Source organism: Leptopilina boulardi, unplaced genomic scaffold (assembly GCF_019393585.1).
Source record: "Leptopilina boulardi isolate dan_hultmark-lab unplaced genomic scaffold, ZJU_Lbou_2.1 LbouV2_405, whole genome shotgun sequence".
Classification (NCBI taxonomy): domain Eukaryota; kingdom Metazoa; phylum Arthropoda; class Insecta; order Hymenoptera; family Figitidae; genus Leptopilina; species Leptopilina boulardi.
The window spans coordinates 729614-749005 of record NW_026137980.1 but is presented as its reverse complement, the minus strand read 5'-3'; the positions used below and the strand labels follow the sequence as shown (position 1 = coordinate 749005).

At 27.0% G+C, this 19392-nt stretch overlaps 2 protein-coding genes across 2 annotated transcripts; one reads left to right on the top strand and one right to left on the bottom strand.

The window, feature by feature from the left end:
* Positions 1-4581: 4581 nt before the first annotated feature.
* On the bottom strand, positions 4582-11009 carry LOC127289333 (toll-like receptor 6). Its single transcript, XM_051317199.1, has 5 exons — positions 10875-11009; positions 9577-10739; positions 8536-8767; positions 7794-8426; positions 4582-5727 (listed from the first exon to the last, which is right to left on the bottom strand). The coding sequence occupies exons 2-5, from the start codon at positions 10722-10724 to the stop codon at positions 5476-5478; spliced, it is 2265 nt and encodes a 754-aa protein (XP_051173156.1). The 5' UTR covers positions 10725-10739; positions 10875-11009; the 3' UTR covers positions 4582-5475.
* A 586-nt stretch (positions 11010-11595) lies between these two features.
* Positions 11596-14870, top strand: LOC127289334 (uncharacterized). Its single transcript, XM_051317200.1, has 8 exons — positions 11596-11702; positions 11774-11904; positions 12474-12893; positions 13021-13160; positions 13260-13326; positions 13508-14030; positions 14111-14250; positions 14484-14870. The coding sequence occupies exons 1-8, from the start codon at positions 11636-11638 to the stop codon at positions 14859-14861; spliced, it is 1866 nt and encodes a 621-aa protein (XP_051173157.1). The 5' UTR covers positions 11596-11635; the 3' UTR covers positions 14862-14870.
* Positions 14871-19392: the final 4522 nt, after the last annotated feature.

Genomic DNA, 19392 nt, shown 5'->3' with positions numbered 1-19392 from the left:
ATTTTAATTAAAAATTCCTTAATAATTATATGTAAAATTAAATTAGTTTTTATTGAATATTTTGGATGTAATGAAGTACATCAATTGTTTGTATATTGATCAGTTGATCCTCTATGTATTTTTTTTTAAACTTGAAACACAACCTATAATTTTTACGTCCCTTTCTTCATGTGGTTACATAATATTATTTAAGGAGAGATAATTTTTCAGATTTATAATCTTTATTTTTACTGCCGTGTTTTCTAAAAACTTAGGTAACTACAAAAAAATCGAAAAATGAGTTTTTTATATCGTTGGAATCGTGGAAAAAAGATACACCTGTTAATGCAAATTATTTTTAAAAATTGTTAATATTATTAATAATAATTTTTGCATAAATAATTGAAAATACCGGTACCTCCTTTTTCGAGCCCTCGTCGCATGGAAAACTTAGGTAACTACAGAGTGCTATCAGAGCACTGTAGTTACCTAAGTTTTCTATGCGACGAGGCCTCGAAAAAGGAGGTCCGTGTTTTGAAGGACCAAGTAACTGCAAAATCTTATACATTTCTTTAAAATTACAATGTTTTTTGTGCAATTAATAATTTATAATGACAATAAATAATGAAATAAAAAACTCCAATACTATACCCTGGCGGATTCGATTTGCGTAATGTCTACTTAACTAAGCGGACTTTAGGTAGACATTAGGTAGACATGTAAAAAAACGTATAAAAAAGCTATTAATCGACTTATTATGATAAAAAAAAGTTGATAAAAGGGTAAATGAATGTTTATAGAGTAAATTCGTACAAAATTTGTAATTAATAAAGCAATAAATAATTAATAATGAATGGAAATGTGCGCGAGGTACCTGATCAGTTCAGCTGTACAATTATTTTCGTGCTATTTTCATGGAAAGAATATAAATTAACTGCAAAAACAATTGATATTTATAAAAAAGTGTAAAATTGATTTAATTTTATTGTTTGCAATACGAATTATTAAATAATAATTAAGTTTTTATCAAATGTGAATAGTGTTGTGAAAACCTGTGAAAACTAATGAGTTACTACATTACCGATCGCATATGATAATAAAAAGTTCTCTATGAGTGTAACAAAAAAGCTGCAATCATGTCCGTAATTTTGGACGAGAAACAATTATGAAATCAATAATTATTTGTATAACTTTATTCTGCATTTTAAAATTCACTTTTTATTTTCTTTCAAAGCAAAAGCTTGGAAGAAAACATGCTCGCACTGTATTGTAAAGACTGGTGGCGCCATCTCTCATATGCGATCGGTAATGTAGTAACTCATTAGTTTTCACAGGTTTTCACAACACTATTCACATTTGATAAAAACTTAATTATTATTTAATAATTCGTATTGCAAACAATAAAATTAAATCAATTTTACACTTTTTTATAAATATCAATTGTTTTTGCAGTTAATTTATATTCTTTTCATGAAAATAGCACGAAAATAATTGTACAGCTGAACTGATCAGGTACCTCGCGCACATTTCCATTCATTATTAATTATTTATTGCTTTATTAATTACAAATTTTGTACGAATTTACTCTATAAACATTCATTTACCCTTTTATCAACTTTTTTTATCATAATAAGTCGATTAATAGCTTTTTTATACGTTTTTTTACATGTCTACCTAATGTCTACCTAAAGTCCGCTTAGTTAAGTAGACATTACGCAAATCGAATCCGCCAGGGTATATATATATATATATAATTATACCTAAATAATAATTTATCAATTATATTGAAAAATTAAGTATTAATTTTAATAAATAACATAAAAGCATTAATAAATTAAGAAAATGAAGTTCAGCAATATGTTTATTTCATGATTAATATATAATTAATTTAGTTCAATTATTTAAAAAATTAAAATCGTTTTTAATTATTTAAATAAACGTTAATAAAGCAGCGAACTACATTACCTACAATAATTTGACTTTAATATTGTATAATTAAAATGAATTCAATCATATAGTTTAATATTTGTAAAAAACAATAATTATAATGATAACTTTCGCATCTTATTAAATAATTACACTTTATTATTTATTATTTTTTTTTATTTATTTTTATTTTATTTCATATAATTATTTAATATATTTTTACTATTTTTTAATTTAATTTAATTTATTTTTTTAATTTTATTTATGTATTTTATTTTATATTATTATTTAATATATTCTGAGTTAATACAATATTTGACTCTAATATTGTATAATTAAAATAAATTTAACCATAAAATTAAATATTTGTAAAAAACAATAATTATAGTGACAACTTTCGCAGCTTATTAAATAATTATAGTTTATTATTTAATATATTTTTACTATTTTTTGCCCAGAAAGATGAAAATTCTTATATATTCCCTGCAGTTACCTAAGTTTTCTGTGCGACGAGAGGCCTAATACGGGCGCTCGTAGCACGAGGGACCAAGTAACTACCAGTTAAGCAGCGTCTACAATAAGCGCGTCGAACGTGGACGCGCTTATTGTAGACGCTGCTTTACCTAAGTTTCTCGTGCGACGACCCTCGAATCAGCATACCGGTAACTACATTTTTAATAATTTATTGAATGTTTAAACAAATACAACATTTATTTTTACATAATTAAAAAGAATAAATTTAGACGAATCGAAGGAACAAAACGGCATTTAAAAATTTTAATTACGCTTTGCGGTACATATCAATGAAGTTTAAACAGTTTTTCGCGTTTTTCTCGAAATCTTTCATTCTGCAGTTACCTAAGTTTTTAGAAAACACGGCAGTATTTTACTCATTTTTTGGATCCATATTAATTTTATATATAACAGTAATTTAATACATTTATTATTAATTAAAGCCTTGTAAGAAATTAACACGTGACAACACAGCACCTACACTTGTAGCAATCGCTGAGCAGTTCATTACATGAAAAATGACCAGCACTTTCTCACATCTTTTTTCTCTTAATTTCATTATTATTATATATAAATTGTTTTAAATTGGCTTGATAAATAATTTTTTTTTTTATTATTTATCATGTGTATATATATATTTATTTGTTTATATTTAAAAATACAACTCAATAATAAAAATTAGAATCGGAAATGACAACATGGCGGTAAATATTCAGAGACGTCACGTGAGTGTGTCAGTGGTCTAGAAAACAACGTCAATGCGCGCTTGTGTCTGCTGAATGAACTAGGAAAAACCGCAGATTAGGTTACAATTTACTGCTTTATTTTTATCATTTTTGCTTATTTTTTTGAATTGCAATTTTTTAGATGTCTTCAATTCAAGAATTCTCCATCATCATCATCATCAATTATGACGCTGATTAAATACAGGTAAGATAGAAATTTCATTATTATTCTTTTTTTTAATATACCTACCCAGTAAAAAATAAAAGATACAAGAACGGCGGATTGCGGTTACAAGCTCAATAGCTGGTAAACGAATCCATGATAATCTCGGATACAAGCACTTTTCGGTATCCTAAATGATCATAAGCTTGTAAACGCACTGAAACTGACGACTTTTGTAGGTCTTTTAATCAAATAAAAGCAATTAAATGGATGTAGAAACGATAGAAAATTAAATTACAAGCAAAAATAAATAATTATATTTATTAAAGAAACGTACATTTAAACAAAAAACAATTATTTTGACTAATTCTAACCTCTCCATTAAAAACATTGTAAAATCAGTGTTTTGTTGGTAATTTTATCTTGCTATTCGGAAAATATGGTTTTCTACCTTACCGACGTTGAATATTAATTTAACGAGGGTTTTTTTCGAATTTTCTATTTTAAAAGCAATCTAAAATTATTTAATTAAAAGGGGAAGAGGTAATTAAAAATGACCACCGTATTCTGTTTAATAATATTTTGATTATTTTGAATTGTTTCTGAAATTGGAAAATCGAAAAATCTACGTTAAATTAAAATCTAATGTTGGTAAGGTAGGAAACCATATTTTCCGAATAGCAAGGTAAAATTACCAACAAAACACTGTTTTTACAATGTTTTTAATGCAGAGGTTAGAATTAGTAAGATTAATTGTTTTTTATTTAAATGTACGTTTTTTTAATAAATAATTATTTATTTTTGCTTCTAATTTAATTTCCCATCGTTTCTGCATCCATTTAATTGCTTTTATAGATTAAAAGACCTACAAAAATCCTCCGTTTCAGTGCGTTTACAAGCTTATGATCATTTCGGATACCGAAAAGTGCTTGTATCCGAGATTTTCATGGATTCGTTTACCAGCTATTAAGCTTGTAACCGCAATCCGCCGTTCTTGTATCTTTTATTTTTTACTGGGTATATATCTATAAGGAATCTATGAATTTTAATTTGTCAATAGGGTTGACATTGGATTTGTGAGAAAATATGAAAAACTAGGCAGAAAATATGGTTTTTTTTAGATTTCCTCTTAAACCCAATGTTGTCCCATTTTTAAATTTATACAATTATGTTGGAAAAATCTAATACACTTTAAATAAATACAAAAAAAAAAAAACAATTTTTAAGGGGGCATAAGTGGTTAAAAATCGAAAATAAATGTTAATTTAAAAATAATAGGGTTAAATTTTTTTTATTGGCATTGAAAACTACATAAAAAATCCTTTAAGGCGCTTTCACACCTTTTTGGCTGCCTGCAGGTTACCATGGCAACGCATGAGAGTGAGTGCGACAGAAAATTTAAAAACTTGAATATTCAAATTTTCTGTCTCACTCACACTCGTGCGTTGCCATGGTAACCTGCAGGCAGACAGGGCAGCCAATAAGGTGTGAAACTTACACTAATTTTTCATTATTAATTTAAAATTAAAAAGGTATAAATGAAAAAAAAAATCTATACTCATTTTTTTTACAGAAAAATTTATTATAGTCGAAACCCAAATAGCACCATTATTTTGTCAATTTTTTTTTAATTTAAATAATTAAATCACAGAATAGAAAAGGAGAAATAGTGAAACAAGTTACTAACATCGTGGCTAATAAATTGTACTCCATTTTAAAAATGTTTCATAACAAATGTTTCCATATGTTTCCAAAGAATAAATTAAAAAAATTGTTTCGCTATTTCTCCTTTTCTATTCTGTGATTTAATTATTTAAATTCAAAAGAAATTGACAAAATTATTTTCCATAAAACTATTAAATATTTATTTTACTAAAAATTGCATTTTAAAATTTCTAAAAAATTTTCCGCGCAATTTTACTACAAATTGTTCTTGAAACTTTTCGACAATTTTGCTTAGCATGTTTGCAGAAAGTTTTTGTTGCTAAATTGCAAAGGGAGGACATTTCAATATTTGCCACAAGTTTTCTGCAAACTTACCTTACAAACTTTCAAACCTTGCACTGCAAAGTTGCTGCAAGTTTCCATGCTATTTGGGAAGTTAATTTAATTTTTAGTTATATTATTAAATCCTGTTCAGGAACAAGAGAAAAAAATTATAATGAATTTTTATTGTGACAATGTTAATTTTTCAAAGGGATAAATTAATTCGTTTGTATCAGGCTGCACACAAGATAATTGTCGAACATTCGAAATTAATTTAAACATTCTATAATTTTTTAGATTATTTATATTATTATTGCACACAAATAGACTCCTGTGTAAGGAAATTTGCTGCAAATGCTTCATATTACTTATTTCATTAATTTCATTCTCAGTTATTTCCCATGCAGTTTTTTGATTATAATTAATTTCTAAAATCTGAAAAAAATTATACCATCAAAACTAAAAATTCAACTCAAAACTTTTGTATTGACAATATAAATAATTTTTGTCAATTTAAGAAAAAAATCATTTCTTTAAATATATGTAGTGGATAACACAGGCTAACAAAATTAGAACATTTTTTTTTGGTAGGGGAGAGTGGTCCTATGTCGGCCCTGTGGGTAAAGTCGGCCCCCCCGGGTTTCTCAGAGCTGGCGTTCGCGGCGAATTAATAATTTTAAACAAACTCTTTTTTTACATACACTAAAATAATTATTTTAGTGTTTGTTAATATGTCACACTACAAAATTATTAATTTGACGCGAACGCCAGCTCTGAGAAACCCGGGGGGGCCAACTTTACCCACAGGGCCGACATAGGACCACTCTCCCCTACGGCAAATGTCTGATAGGTTTTTTTATGTTGAACACGAATCCGTAAACGAAAAGTTTCTATCAGCTCTAGTTTTTAAGAAAAACGGGTTTAAAATGTCAAGAAATCGTATTTTTTGCAAACTTTAAGTACCTCTATCACTGAAACAAAAGATCGTAGAAGCTTCCACTTGGATTTAAATTGAAGCTTAATGTTATTACTACAATCCCCAAAAAGCACCTTTCTGGTACCATGAACTCAAGGTCATTTGTAATCCATTTTTGAGTTGTAAAAATTAATTTTGGAATAATTTGGGTACGTACCTCCAGCGATGAAATTTATTTATTTACAGTGTGAACTCTCTATTACGAATTTCAAGGGACCGGGCATTTTGTTTCGTTATAGGGAGTTTTCGTTATATCGAGTGAGCAAAAAAAACAGTATTTCACATTAAATTTTAATTTTAAAAAAATAGACAGAATTAAAGAAAAAGAAGCTAATCCTTTGTGATCATGAAAACAAATTATTTATAATAGTCTTATCTTATCTTTATTCTTCCAAATAGTCGCCACAGTAGATGCACTAAGATCAAAACATTTCCCGACATCACTTTTCTTTTCGCCTTTTTCAATTGCATGAATTAACGAAACCTTTTCGTCTATAGAAAAACTTTTTCTTTTACAAGCCATGTACAATTAGTCACATTCGACTTCTAGTAAACTCAAACAGAGACTAAATTAATTTTTCACAATAACGAATACATTCTTATCTATCTACCTATACCATCAGAAATTGTCTGGCAGCAATAACAGCACACAGAAGTAAACAAATGAAGCAAAATTGGGAAAAAATATTTTTATTTTGAGACATTGTACTTTCGTTATAGTGAGTGACTGCTTCGTTAAAGAGAGTTTATCTATATACAGATTTTAATACAAACCAACCAAATTGAACAGATATTTACGTTATGGAGAGTTTTATCTTATAAAGAGTTTCGTTATAGAGAGTTTCCACTGTATTTGGAACATAACGGGACAATTTTGAAGTTATTGTTGCATCAATATAATTTTTATGGATTGTAGTCTAAAGTTTAAACTTTAGTTTAAGCCTAAATAAAAGGTTCTATGGCCTTTTGTTTCATTGCTAGAGGTACGCGCTCAAACTTTTCCAAAATTAATTTTTGCGACTTAAAAATGTAATACAAATAACTTTGAGGTCATGGTACCAGAAAGGTGCTTTTTGTGGATTGTTGTAAAAACATTAAGCTTCAATTTAAGCCCAAGTGGAAGGTTCTACGACCTTTTGTTTCAGTGCTAGAAGTACTCAAAGTTTGTCAAAAACGCGATTTTTTTGACACTTTAAACTCGTTTTTCTCAAAAACTACAGCTGATAGAAACTTGTCGTTTACGGATTCGCATTCACACTCTAAATCTGAATCAGTGGAAATTTCACTGAATTCAAATCAGTGGCTCAGTTTTCTTTAATTCACCAGTGGAATTTCACTGAGAATCAGTGGTTTTTACTGATTCCCAGTGAAATTTCACTGGTGAATTAAAGAAAACTGAGCCATTGATTTGAATTCAGTGAAATTTTCACTGATTCAAATTTAGAGTGCAGCATGAAAAATCCTATCAGAAAGAGCTTTGACATTTAATGCATCAAAATCAATGTTGACCTGTGTAATTTATTACCTCGAGATTTTTATATGATGAAATATCTTGAAGGTTGTAAATGGAATTGTTGGACAAAATTAATTTTCTCACTGCATCACAATAGTATTTATTGTCAAAAATTGGAATTTTATCGAATTCATTGTTTGTCAAATCTAGTTCTACACTGGTTCCTGGTACGATGCATATATCTTTTGGAAGCATCCGAAGATATTTATTAGTGCAATTGAATTTATAAATTTCATTTTCATTAGTACCATTAATTTCCATTGGTTGCTGCTTTTCAATGTCAATTTTAACATCACATTTTTTATTACATAAACTATTGTCATTGTTATGAAGAAGAAGTGATGGTTCACAGAATAAATGATCAACTTTCAAAAATGAAAGTAAATGTCCCTCGAGATTTTTCGGACGTTGACATTTTAAATTATCCATTATTATGTTCAAAAATTTCATTCTTTTAGAATTTTGATACTCCAATAAGCCGGAAATTTGACATTCACAATTAATGGGATTGTCATTTATAATGACAGTTATTGGTACTGGAGTTGTAATTTTTATATTTGATAAATTGAAGGGAACAATAGCTGCTAGTTGATTGTGAGACAAATCAATGGAAAAATTGTTTATCTGTACCAAACCTTGGTTAAACTGAAAAAAAATTTTTTTTATTCATTCTTATTAATTTGCATTTTTATAAAATTATAAATTATCTATTAATTAGAAATCTCATAAATGGCAAATAAATAAAGTGACTCACATCTAATTCAGATATTTTATTATGATCAAGATTTAAACTTTGTAATTTTAGTTTAGACAATAGAAACCAATCGTCATATATTTTTTTTATGTTATTATATGAAAGATCTAGATGCATTAAATTTAAACAATTGAAAAATATTGAAACAAAAGGATAATCTTTTGTCCAAAGTGTGTCAAATATTTTTAAAGTATTTATAAAATATCCCATTACTCTGCTTTCGAATCTAGAACTAAATAAAAAAGAAAAATATTTTTCAAAAAATATATAATATGAGGTATTTTATGTGAGGAATTTTTTTTTTGAAAACAATTTTTTTGGCATTGATTACTAGATGAAAAATTTTTTTTAAAAAAACCCCATTGACAAATTTAAATCCATAAAAAGATTTTTAGAAGTTATACGGATTTGAAAATGACAGTGTTAACTGAAAACTCAAAAATTTAACGCCCTCTACTTTTTATAACTTTTTTAAAAATGAGATTATATTTTAAGATTTTGTTACTTTCATATAAAACACCAATTTTCCAAAGTAACAAGCCAATTTCAGAACTTTTTTTTGATTGGTAATATATGCATTTTTGAAAAATAAATTTTACTTTTTCAAGGTGAAAGGTACGATTTTTCTTTTAATCGAAGGTTAAGGTTTTTTCATATAAAAATTTATAGTTGAAAAAATGGAACAAGAATGTTTAAATATTGAAAAATAATAAAAAATGATCAAAAATAACCAAAAATGGTCAAAGAAAGCAAAAAATGTTAATTATCAATATTTAAACATTCTTGTCCCATTTTTTCAACTGTATATTTTTATAGGAAAGAAGCTCAGCATTTGATTAAAAAAAATCGTACATTTCACCCCGAAAAAATCAAATTTATTTTTGAGTTTCATTTTTTTGGACAAAAAATTTTTTTTTCAAAAATACATATTACCAATTGAAAGAGCATCAAAACTGGTTTCGAAACTGATATTAATAACATTTTTTTATTTTAATATTTAATGTTTATTTATAATATAATTAAATTAACATAATTTCATACTCAGCAAGATTATCGAGTTGATTTTGACGAAGATTCAAATTCTGAAGTTTAATTAAATTTTGAAATGTCCGATCGCTAAAAGATTTAAATTTATTCCCACTAAGATTGAGAGAAGTAAGATTTACAAGCTTGGAAAATATATCCTGTGGTATCTGTTCCATTTGATTATTGCCAATATTTAATGTTTCTAGATTAATTAATTCATGGAATATTTCGCTTGGTAATGTTTTTAATTGATTATTTTGCAAATTAAGTGACGTGAGTTTCTTATTGTTTCGAAATATAGTTTCTAATAATGATATTAAACCAGTTGACGTTAAATCAAGATATTTCAAATTCGTTAATTTCTTGAAAGCGTATTCTGGCAGCCATGTAAAATTATTGTTATTGAGCGATAGAGTTTCCAAATTAATCATTGCATCAAAAATATCGTGTTCAAAATCATTTATTTTGTTATAGGATAAATCTAAATATTTTAAGATATTTAGATTTTTAAAAATTCTTGGTTCCAAATAATGTATATCATTGTAGTTCAATCTTAAATAACGAAGAGTTGAAGGAAGTTTAAAAAAATTATCTCGATTGCTAATTAATTTACAGTTAATTAAGAAAAAAGTAGAAATATTTGAAAAAAAATCAAGTAAATCATTGTTAATTATTATTTTTAAATTATCATTCATAATAAAGAGAGTTTCTACTTTGTGAAATTCTTTAAATAATTCTTTATTAAAGCCAATAGTATCCAGCTGAATAGTGTTTGTAAATTCTAGTTTTTGAACATTTATTGCATTAATATGTTTAGCGAATTCGCTTAGATTGGTATTTTTTTCTAGAGTACAATTCTCTAAAGAAAGTACTCTTTGCTCAACCATGTGGTTTCCAAAATTGTAATGAAATTTTGACCAATTTGGTGAATGAAAACATGTTAGTTCTACTTTATCTGTAAAAAAATTCACTTTAAAATATCCCATATTATTGGAATTTGTATTTAATAGTGGTCTGGTACAGTTAATATCTACGTAGCCAATAGAACGAATATCTCTACAAATACAATAGGGAGTTGAAGTCATGTCAGAGGGACATTTATTTGAGGTAATATTTTTTTCTATCAGAAGAAGAACATACAGTCTCAATAAGAAGTATCTCATTTTTTTTTCGAAATTCTGAAACCATAAAAATGGAATGATTGAGAAATTGCTTTTTTTAAAAGTATTTTGTTTGAAATTTGATGTTTTTACTGAAAATCAGAGTTTGGAATCGTAAAATAGTACTTATACCCTAATTATATTTAAACTTACCCTTTAATACGGACTGAAGTTAGGAGGAAGTATATTTCCTTTATAAAACTGCTTTTTCAAAAAAATTTTTTTTTTATTTCACTCAAATTTTAAAACAATTATGTGAAACTTTGAGTAGTATCAACGAACATAAAGTTTGAAAATAAAAAAAATATGCTATGGTATATTTCATGTTTTAGCATTATAAATATTTTATTACAAGGTCAGGTTTGTTGATAAATATTATTGTTTTACGTAAATTTAAAAAAACTTTATCTACCCTGCTTTAAAATAAGTTTAATGTTTTTGAAATATAGGATTTGGAATAATTTTCTTCTTTACATTTTTATTATTGTCCATTTATATTCTACATTTAATTACAAACTACGATTTTTCATGTTAAACTTTGTTTATTTATAAATCCGATTTAAAAAATTTTTTTTTTATTTTTACACACATGCACCGAAAAAAATAAAATCTCCAAATGAGAATAAAATTCCTCTCATAAATTACTTTTACATTTTATTTTCAATATACGAATATTCATCTACAAAAAGGAGGATTTTTATTCTTTATTTGAGAATATTTATATTAAAGGATAACTTTTAATCTTTTCTCTTTGATTGAATTTATTCATTTGCATTTAAGATTTTTTTTCTATAATTGAGATTATTCCTCTCAAAATTAAACAAATTTATGCTGTAAAAAAGATTTTTAAAGTTTTATTTTGTTTTGTTGTGCGCATCTTCAGACTTATTCACAAAGTGACAGTTCAAAATAAAATGGACACCGAGCTGAAAAACGTATTATTTGAAATTGGACTCGGAGATTACGTTTCCAGTTTTGAAAGTAATTGAATTTTTATAACTTTTTGTTGACTCTTTAAATTAACTTTCTTGTTGCTAAATTACGTTTTATAGATAATAAGGTTCTAAATCTTCAAACGTTGAAGCAAATTCAAAAAGTCCCTTTCCTGCTGCACGAATTAATTAAACCTATTGGAGATTTGGCAATTCTTTTATCCCGTTTAGAAGAAATTCAAAAAGCCGAGGTAACATAAATGAAAAATTTAAAGTAAATATAAATAAATAATATTAATAAATGATCGATTTAATGTGAGTTTTAAAGGTTAACGGCGTAAATAATAAACTTTCATGTAACTCAAAAATATTAAATCTCAAAATGTTGGAAACTTTTTGAATTCGGTATATCTCACGTTCTATTTGAAAAAAAAACTTCGTTTTAGTTTTGAAAAATTTATAATGAAAAATCGAAAATAATATATTTGGTGTTTTCCATGAATTCTTAAATAAAAAAATATTTAAACAATTTTACTTATGTTTTAATTTGTCAATCCAATTATAAAATTAAAAAGGTCAAAATAATCTTCAAAACTTTCTGTTTAATAATAGATTTTTTCAGGATTATTAAGAAGAAGGTTTTAAGATTATTTTGATCTTTTTATTTCTGAAATTGGACTAACAAATTAAAAGGTAAGTAAATTTACTTTGAAAAAGTCATGTAGCATCGATCAATTAAAAAAAAATAATTAAAATATAAGTTTACTAAAAACGAAAAATAAAATAAATATATAAAATAAATATTGCGTGCTTTTCCTAGAATGATCACTCTGAATTTTCCAATACCAAGAATCCAAACGATTTCGCAGATCCTTCACTTTTAAATGATGATCTATTGCGAGAAATAAATGAAAATTATATTGTACAACCTGGATGCAGCCAGGATATTCTATTTCATAAAACACCCAGCGGTAACCAACAAATTATTAAAAGTCTTCTACAGTCCAATAGTAGCAAAGATATTCAAATTATTGAACAAACTGTACAATCAGAACTCAACTGGAATCAAGACACTGAAAATATTGAAAAACTTGTAAACTCTATCTGTAGTGACAAAACTGAAATTGTTGACAATATTGGACAACCCAGCTGCAGTAGAAAAAGAGATAAACAGACACCAAGAGAAAGTAAATCTAAGCGCGTTTGCAAATGGATTGTGAGTCAAGAAATTTTGCAAATTGTAAGATTTGATTTTTAAAAATTTTTGTAAAACTTCCTGCAAACAACCTTTTAGAAGGACTTTTTTCATTTAAAAAAATACTTTAATACTTAATACTTTAATATTATAAAGATATTTTTGTTTCTAGAACCTTGAGGATTTATTAAAAAATTCTAGTAAAGGAAGGACCATCTTGCAATTTTATCAACAAAATAAATTATTGAATTCACAATCTCGTTCAATTTTGATTCACATTGTTGGTGAGAAATTGTTAGAGCTGAACAGGAAGTAGGTTTAATAATTAACTAAATTATTTTTAATTTGTGTATATCTAATTATTAAAATAGTAATCATGAAAATAAAATTTATTTTCTTTTTTACACACAGCCCCAGTGCAAACGATTATGAACAAGTTGACACAAAAATTAGGCAACTATTTCCATCGGAACCTCAAGTGAGTGTGATAAAGTTTTATGGAATTTTCTAAATTATATACGATTTGAAGTGAAAATTAAAAAAAATTCATTTTTTTTATTTTTGAACCGTTTTCTGAGCACATCTGTAGAATAAGAAATAAGAACCAATATAAAAATTCTGACCTCGGATTTTTAGTTATAAAACCTTTTCTTTTCTAGTTCGTTTATTTTATACGTGCAAAAGTTAATGGTAAAAATCAAAAAAATCACGAAGGAAAGTTGCCAAATTATATTAGAAACGTAAAATATCGCAATGCCAAGTTACTACACCAAGAAGGCGTAGTAGATACTGAAGATTCGGATGAAGCAGAAGTGAATGTTGAATCGAAAGTGAGCAATGACGTGTTAAATGCAGATGGATGGTTGAAAGAAAATTTAGAACCCTGGTCTGAAGTCGAAAAGAAATGGAAATCCACACATCATTTTCGTTTAAACAGTCTGACCTCATCTGAAAACACATTTCTGCCAATTAGTCAATATTATGAAAACTATAAGGTCCTCAGATTAGTGTTAGGATACACTCTGCTTGAAGCAGATTTCGAATTGAGATATCCAAACTCCGTTCAAGCATTATCTTCTGATTGGAACCTAAAACAAGCAGCATTACTAAAATTGATAGGACTAGAATGTCATTCTGCAGAAATAAAAGATACTATTGACAACTTTAAGTCATTTACAAACGGTATACTAGAATATTTTACACTTTGTATGAATAATACTGATTCCTAGTTTTACATTTTATTAAATATCACATATTTTTAGATGAAAAAGATAATTTACTTTTTCAACTGCTGCCTTACCTATTTCCTAAGCAGCCAAAGTCAAGGGGTAAAAAAAGTCAGTCGATTACACCCCGTCCAACGCAAATAGAATCTCAAGAAGCTTTTATTCTCCATGTGAAAGTATGTTAGGAAAATTTTTATGTTTTTGTAAAAAAGCATAATAAAAAAACAATCAAACAATTGAGCTGCCGGATCAAAGAAGGGCACATAACCCATTTGAATTACATTGGTTATGTGCCCTTCTTTGATCCGACAGCTTAATTAATTTAATTATCTTAATTATTTAATTTAATTAAATTTAATTAATAAAAAATTAAATTAAAAAACAAATAATAAATCATTTTGCATTGTAGTCACCTAATGACATTGATCCTGCCATAATGAGACGATTAAATCAAATGAAAAAAAAAGAGAAACTTCAACCTTTCATTCTATGTGTTGGAACAACTCGTGCAAAATTGTCAAGAAGTTATTGTATTATCGACACCATCAAGTACGAATTCCCCAACTTGAAAAAAGCTTTCGACGTTTGCTTTAAAGCCATCTTTGCTCTTCATACGGAATATTCACAAGAAGCTTATCAGCCTTGGCTCTTTGTTCAACAAGCTCTATACGATATTTTTACAGAGTATGATAAGAAGAGCGCAAATATTTCGACAATGGTGGGCAATTTTAAAACTTTAGTGAATATTCAGCGTACAACTGAAATTGTAAATTTAGAAGAGCATTAGAACGACATTAACTTTTGCATTAGAATTTGTTAATACTTTAATTTCTCTAAAACGGAATTTGAAGTGATATCGTTTTTATTTTCATCGTATTAAATCTTACAATACTCGAATTAAAATTAACAAAATGGTCTACTCGTGTTTCGCGTGTAAACATTTTCAATGCCTCAATGTGGACAACTTAATTTTTCATATAAAACTTTGTCACAAATCAGTTGATATATATAGATGTACAAACTCTAATTGTTTAAGATCCTATAAGAGTTTAAAATCGTTCATAAAACATTTCAAGGATAAAATATTACATTCCGAATACTCAGAAGTCGATAAAGGTAATTCCTCTTCCTCAGTTTTCATTAAAATGAATTTTGATGATAAAACTAGCACTGATTCCATTTCTTTTTGTGATAATGACAATGATAAGTTTGAGGATAGTTCGAAAAATGTAGAGTACAATCCTACCAATATTGAGCTTAAGGAAGACGTAGCAGATGCTGCTCTTTTATTTACGTCAAAACTATATTCATCTAGTATAGTGACTCGTAGCACAGTGCAAACTGTAGTGGAAGGTGTTTCAGAATTGTTAAGTGGTCCTTACATTTCATTTCTTGAAAAAAAAGTTTTAAATATTTTAAAATCAAATTCTGTGCCTGATAAAGACATTTTAGATATTCAAACTGGTTTTCAAACCATTTCAAATCCTTTCGATGGTCTAGAAACTGATTATTTGAGAATTCAGGCTTTCAAGGAAACGGGCATGTACATTGAACCAGAACCATATATCATTGGATCTGAATATGATACTAAAAAAGATGATCAAACAACACAACTTCAGCACTGTAATGTGTATGGTCAACATATCCCAATGAAGGAGGTTCTATCTCGTTTTCTTCAATTGCCTGGAGCACTCGAAAGTATTTTGAAAAATCTTGAAGAACTTTATAAATCAAAGAACGATGATTTAATTACAAATATTGTTCAAGGAGAAATGTGGCAAAAAAAGATTAAAAATTTTGGTGATAAAATAGTACTTCCAATTCTTCTTTATTTTGATGATTTTGAACCAGATAACGCTTTAGGATCACATGCCACAGATCATAAGATTGGTGCATTATATTATTCTATAGCTTGCCTTCCTCCAGAATTAATATCAAAAATTGAAAATATTTTCCTAGGTTTGCTTTTTCTATCAGAAAATAAAGTTTTCGGAAATGCTAATGTTTTTAAACCTATAATTGACGATCTTATTGATTTAGAAGTGAATGGAATAGAAATTAATGGACAGAGAATTTATTTTTGTCTTTGCGCAATTCTCGGGGATAATTTAGGACTTAACGAAATATTAGGATTTATTAAAGGATTCAACTCGAATTATCCTTGCAGAATATGTACCATTCACAAAGACAAACTTCACTCGCAATTATTTGTTGACCACTCTCTTCTCCGAAATTCTAAAAATTACATTGATGACGTTGAGACAAATAATGCAACAGAAACTGGAATTCATGAAATGTGTATGTTAAATAGAATTCCTAGTTACGTTGACCCAACTGAAAATCCTCATTTAGATATTATGCATGACGTTTTTGAAGGCGTTGCAAGATATGATATGGGTGAAATTATTTATTACATTGTAGTGGTTAAGAAATTCCTTAATCTTCTCACTTTAAACGAACGTATTCGAAGTTTTGATTATTCTTTAACAGATGATGGAAATGTTATCCCTACCATCTCGGAAGAAAACTTGCGCTCAAAAAATATAAAGTTATCTGCATCAGAAATGCTAACTCTTGTTAGAAATTTTGCTCTAATGGTCGGAGATTACATTCCTGAGGATGATCCCGTCTGGTGTTTTTTCTTAAGACTTAGGGAAATTGTTGATTTTATAACAGCTCCCTATGTTAACAAGGAAATGACAGAATATTTAAGGGTAATAATATCCGAGCACAATGAAATGTACATCTCGCAATTTGAGCAAACCCTTAAACCAAAATTTCACAACATGGAGCATATTCCTGACTTGCAACCGATACTTGGACCTTTGATTTTTATTGAATCTCGTCGTTGGGAGTCGAATCACAGACCTTTTAAACAAGCTGCTCATGTTTCTAATTCGAGAACTAATTTGCCATTGTCGTTGGCTACGCGATTTCAATTAAAACAATGCAGTAGATTTCTTGCAAACGAACCTTTATACATTGATCTTGTTTGTGGACCCATTTCGCGTAATAATGAGACACTTCATTCTGTTAAGGAATATTCTATGTTTAGAAATATCTTGCCGAATACATTAACGCAATCAAAAAGTACAGTAATAAACTGGGTTTTAATAAAAGGCACAAAGTACGAAACAAATGTCGCAATTGTATTGGGCTTCAAAAACGAACTCCCTCAATTTGGTTTAGTAAGATTTATTGTACTACAAGAAAATACTGTCTATTTTATTTTGTCGTTGATCAAAACAATAGGGTTTAATAATCATTTTTACTCATACGAATTGACAGATACGAAAAAATGGAAGTGTTGTCAATATAAAGATTTTTTTTATTATCTTCCACATAAGATAATAATAGCGCCCCGAAGTGGATCAAAAATGATAACACCTAAATTTAAATTTTAAATTTATGTACATGGTTATTTAAATAAATTTATAACTTGTAATCCATGTTGTATATTTTTTTATCATTTTTAGAGTTTAAAAAAAATAAAAGTTTAAAAATATATTGATGTATTTATTTATTTATAAAAAGTATTTACAATTAAAATTAAATTTAAAAGAAAAAAGATACTAATTTATTTTTTAGTAAAAATTAATGTAAAAATAAAATACAAAATATTGTGTGCAATTAATACTTAAAAAATACATAAAAAAATAAAATAAAATTCATAAAATTCATTCAGTTTCAAAAAACCACTTTTTTACATTAATTATTTAATTAACAAATTCTTCACTGCAAATTAAAGTTTTAATTTATAAAAACTTATTTCTGTTTAAATTAAAAACTGTCATAAATGTACTGTAATAAATTTATCAACAATGTTATGTGTTTAACATCTATTTTTTCTAGGGTTAGAATTTAATAATATTGCAATGAGAATTTAATATTTCAGCAATTTAACCTTTAAATTTTTTTAAATATATATTCACTTTAAATTAAATAATCCATAAGCCCTTTTTCACTTTTATACTGAGTACTTTATTTTAAAATTAACAAAAACTAAAAACATTTTAACAAACTGAAAATTTTTGGTAATTTATTGTATAGAAACTCAGCTCGTGTTTTCGCCGTCAATATTTTTTTTTCAAAAATGGTTCCTTTCACTATAAATTACATAATCCAAATAATAACAGGTAAATTAACCCATAAATTGCTTTTAACCAAGTAAAGAAGGTTGACATTTCTGAATTTGACGTAAGATTGAAACAAGATGAATAAATCTTATTTTGAAATTATTCCTCTCAAAATATAAGAGAGGAAAATCCTCTCAATTTGATATTAAAACTTTAGTGCCCATATATAAAAGGAAAAGTTGCTGCAAAAGAAGAGGAATCCTCTAAATTTGAGAACTTTTTTTTTTCGGTGTGAAAATAATACGAAAATGTTGTAATTACTTTTGAAGTTGGCCTGATAATCCTTTTGTTTATATAAATTGTTTAAAAAAATTTTTTACTTTTTTTTTATTTTTTAAAATAAAATGTATTTTAATTTTCTTTTCTATGAGTTTACTAAAAGATCCTAGTGCCCAAAACACTTTTCACTTCAAAAAATAAAAAAAAATAAAATAAAAATTTTTTTTTAAACAAATTATATAAACAAAAGGATCATCAGTCCCACTCCAAAACTTATTACAAAATTTTCGTAATATTTTCATATGTGTAAAAATAAAAAAAATCGGGCTTAAATTTAAAAAAATTTAATTTGTTTATAAAAAATCGTTATTTTTTATAAACAAACTCAAATTTTTTTTTTTTCGTTAACATATTTTGAAAATCGATGAAAAACTGAAACTTTTTTGTATCTTGGTCATAATTTCTAAATTCAATAATTTTAAAGTTAGATGTCATTGTAATTTGGTGTATTTTTAAAAAACTCGGAAAAATCAGATTTTTAAAAATTCATAACTCGAAAATTTGAGCACTTATAAAAAAATACGTAAACTTTTTCATCATTTACTACAACTTAACGCAAAAATAATAAAAATAAAGCAATAAATAGTAAAATAATGTGTTTTATCATAGTTCATTAAGCGGTCACTCTCTCGAATTGGCGCTGTTTACTAAAGCACTGACACACTTAAGCAACGTCTGTGTATACGCCGCCATGTTTCTTTTCATTTTTGTTTAAAAATGCCAATCTTTAAACTTCATTTTTTAATAATTTAACGCAAAATTATGTATTTTTCGGGGAACAGGGAGATTCCTTGTACCCAAATCTATCATCCCTGAAAATTTTAGACAAAAATCTTTTCTCGTTTTAGAGTAAGATGTTTACTACCAAACACTTTTTCCCATACTAGGTCACGTGGAAGATTC

Bases quoted from the DNA above. Each gene is read 5' to 3' on its own strand.
- LOC127289333 (XM_051317199.1), bottom strand. From the start codon at position 10,724: ATGAGATACTTCTTATTGAGACTGTATGTTCTTCTTCTGATAGAAAAA. The intron at 8,768-9,576 runs GTATGAAATTAT...TTTTTTATTTAG, and splicing joins CAACTCGATAATCTTGCTGA to TTCTAGATTCGAAAGCAGAG. The intron at 8,427-8,535 runs GTGAGTCACTTT...ATTTTTTTTCAG, and splicing joins ATAAAATATCTGAATTAGAT to TTTAACCAAGGTTTGGTACA.
- LOC127289334 (XM_051317200.1), top strand. From the start codon at position 11,636: ATGGACACCGAGCTGAAAAACGTATTATTTGAAATTGGACTCGGAGAT. The intron at 11,703-11,773 runs GTAATTGAATTT...TACGTTTTATAG, and splicing joins TTACGTTTCCAGTTTTGAAA to ATAATAAGGTTCTAAATCTT. The intron at 13,327-13,507 runs GTGAGTGTGATA...TTTCTTTTCTAG, and splicing joins TATTTCCATCGGAACCTCAA to TTCGTTTATTTTATACGTGC.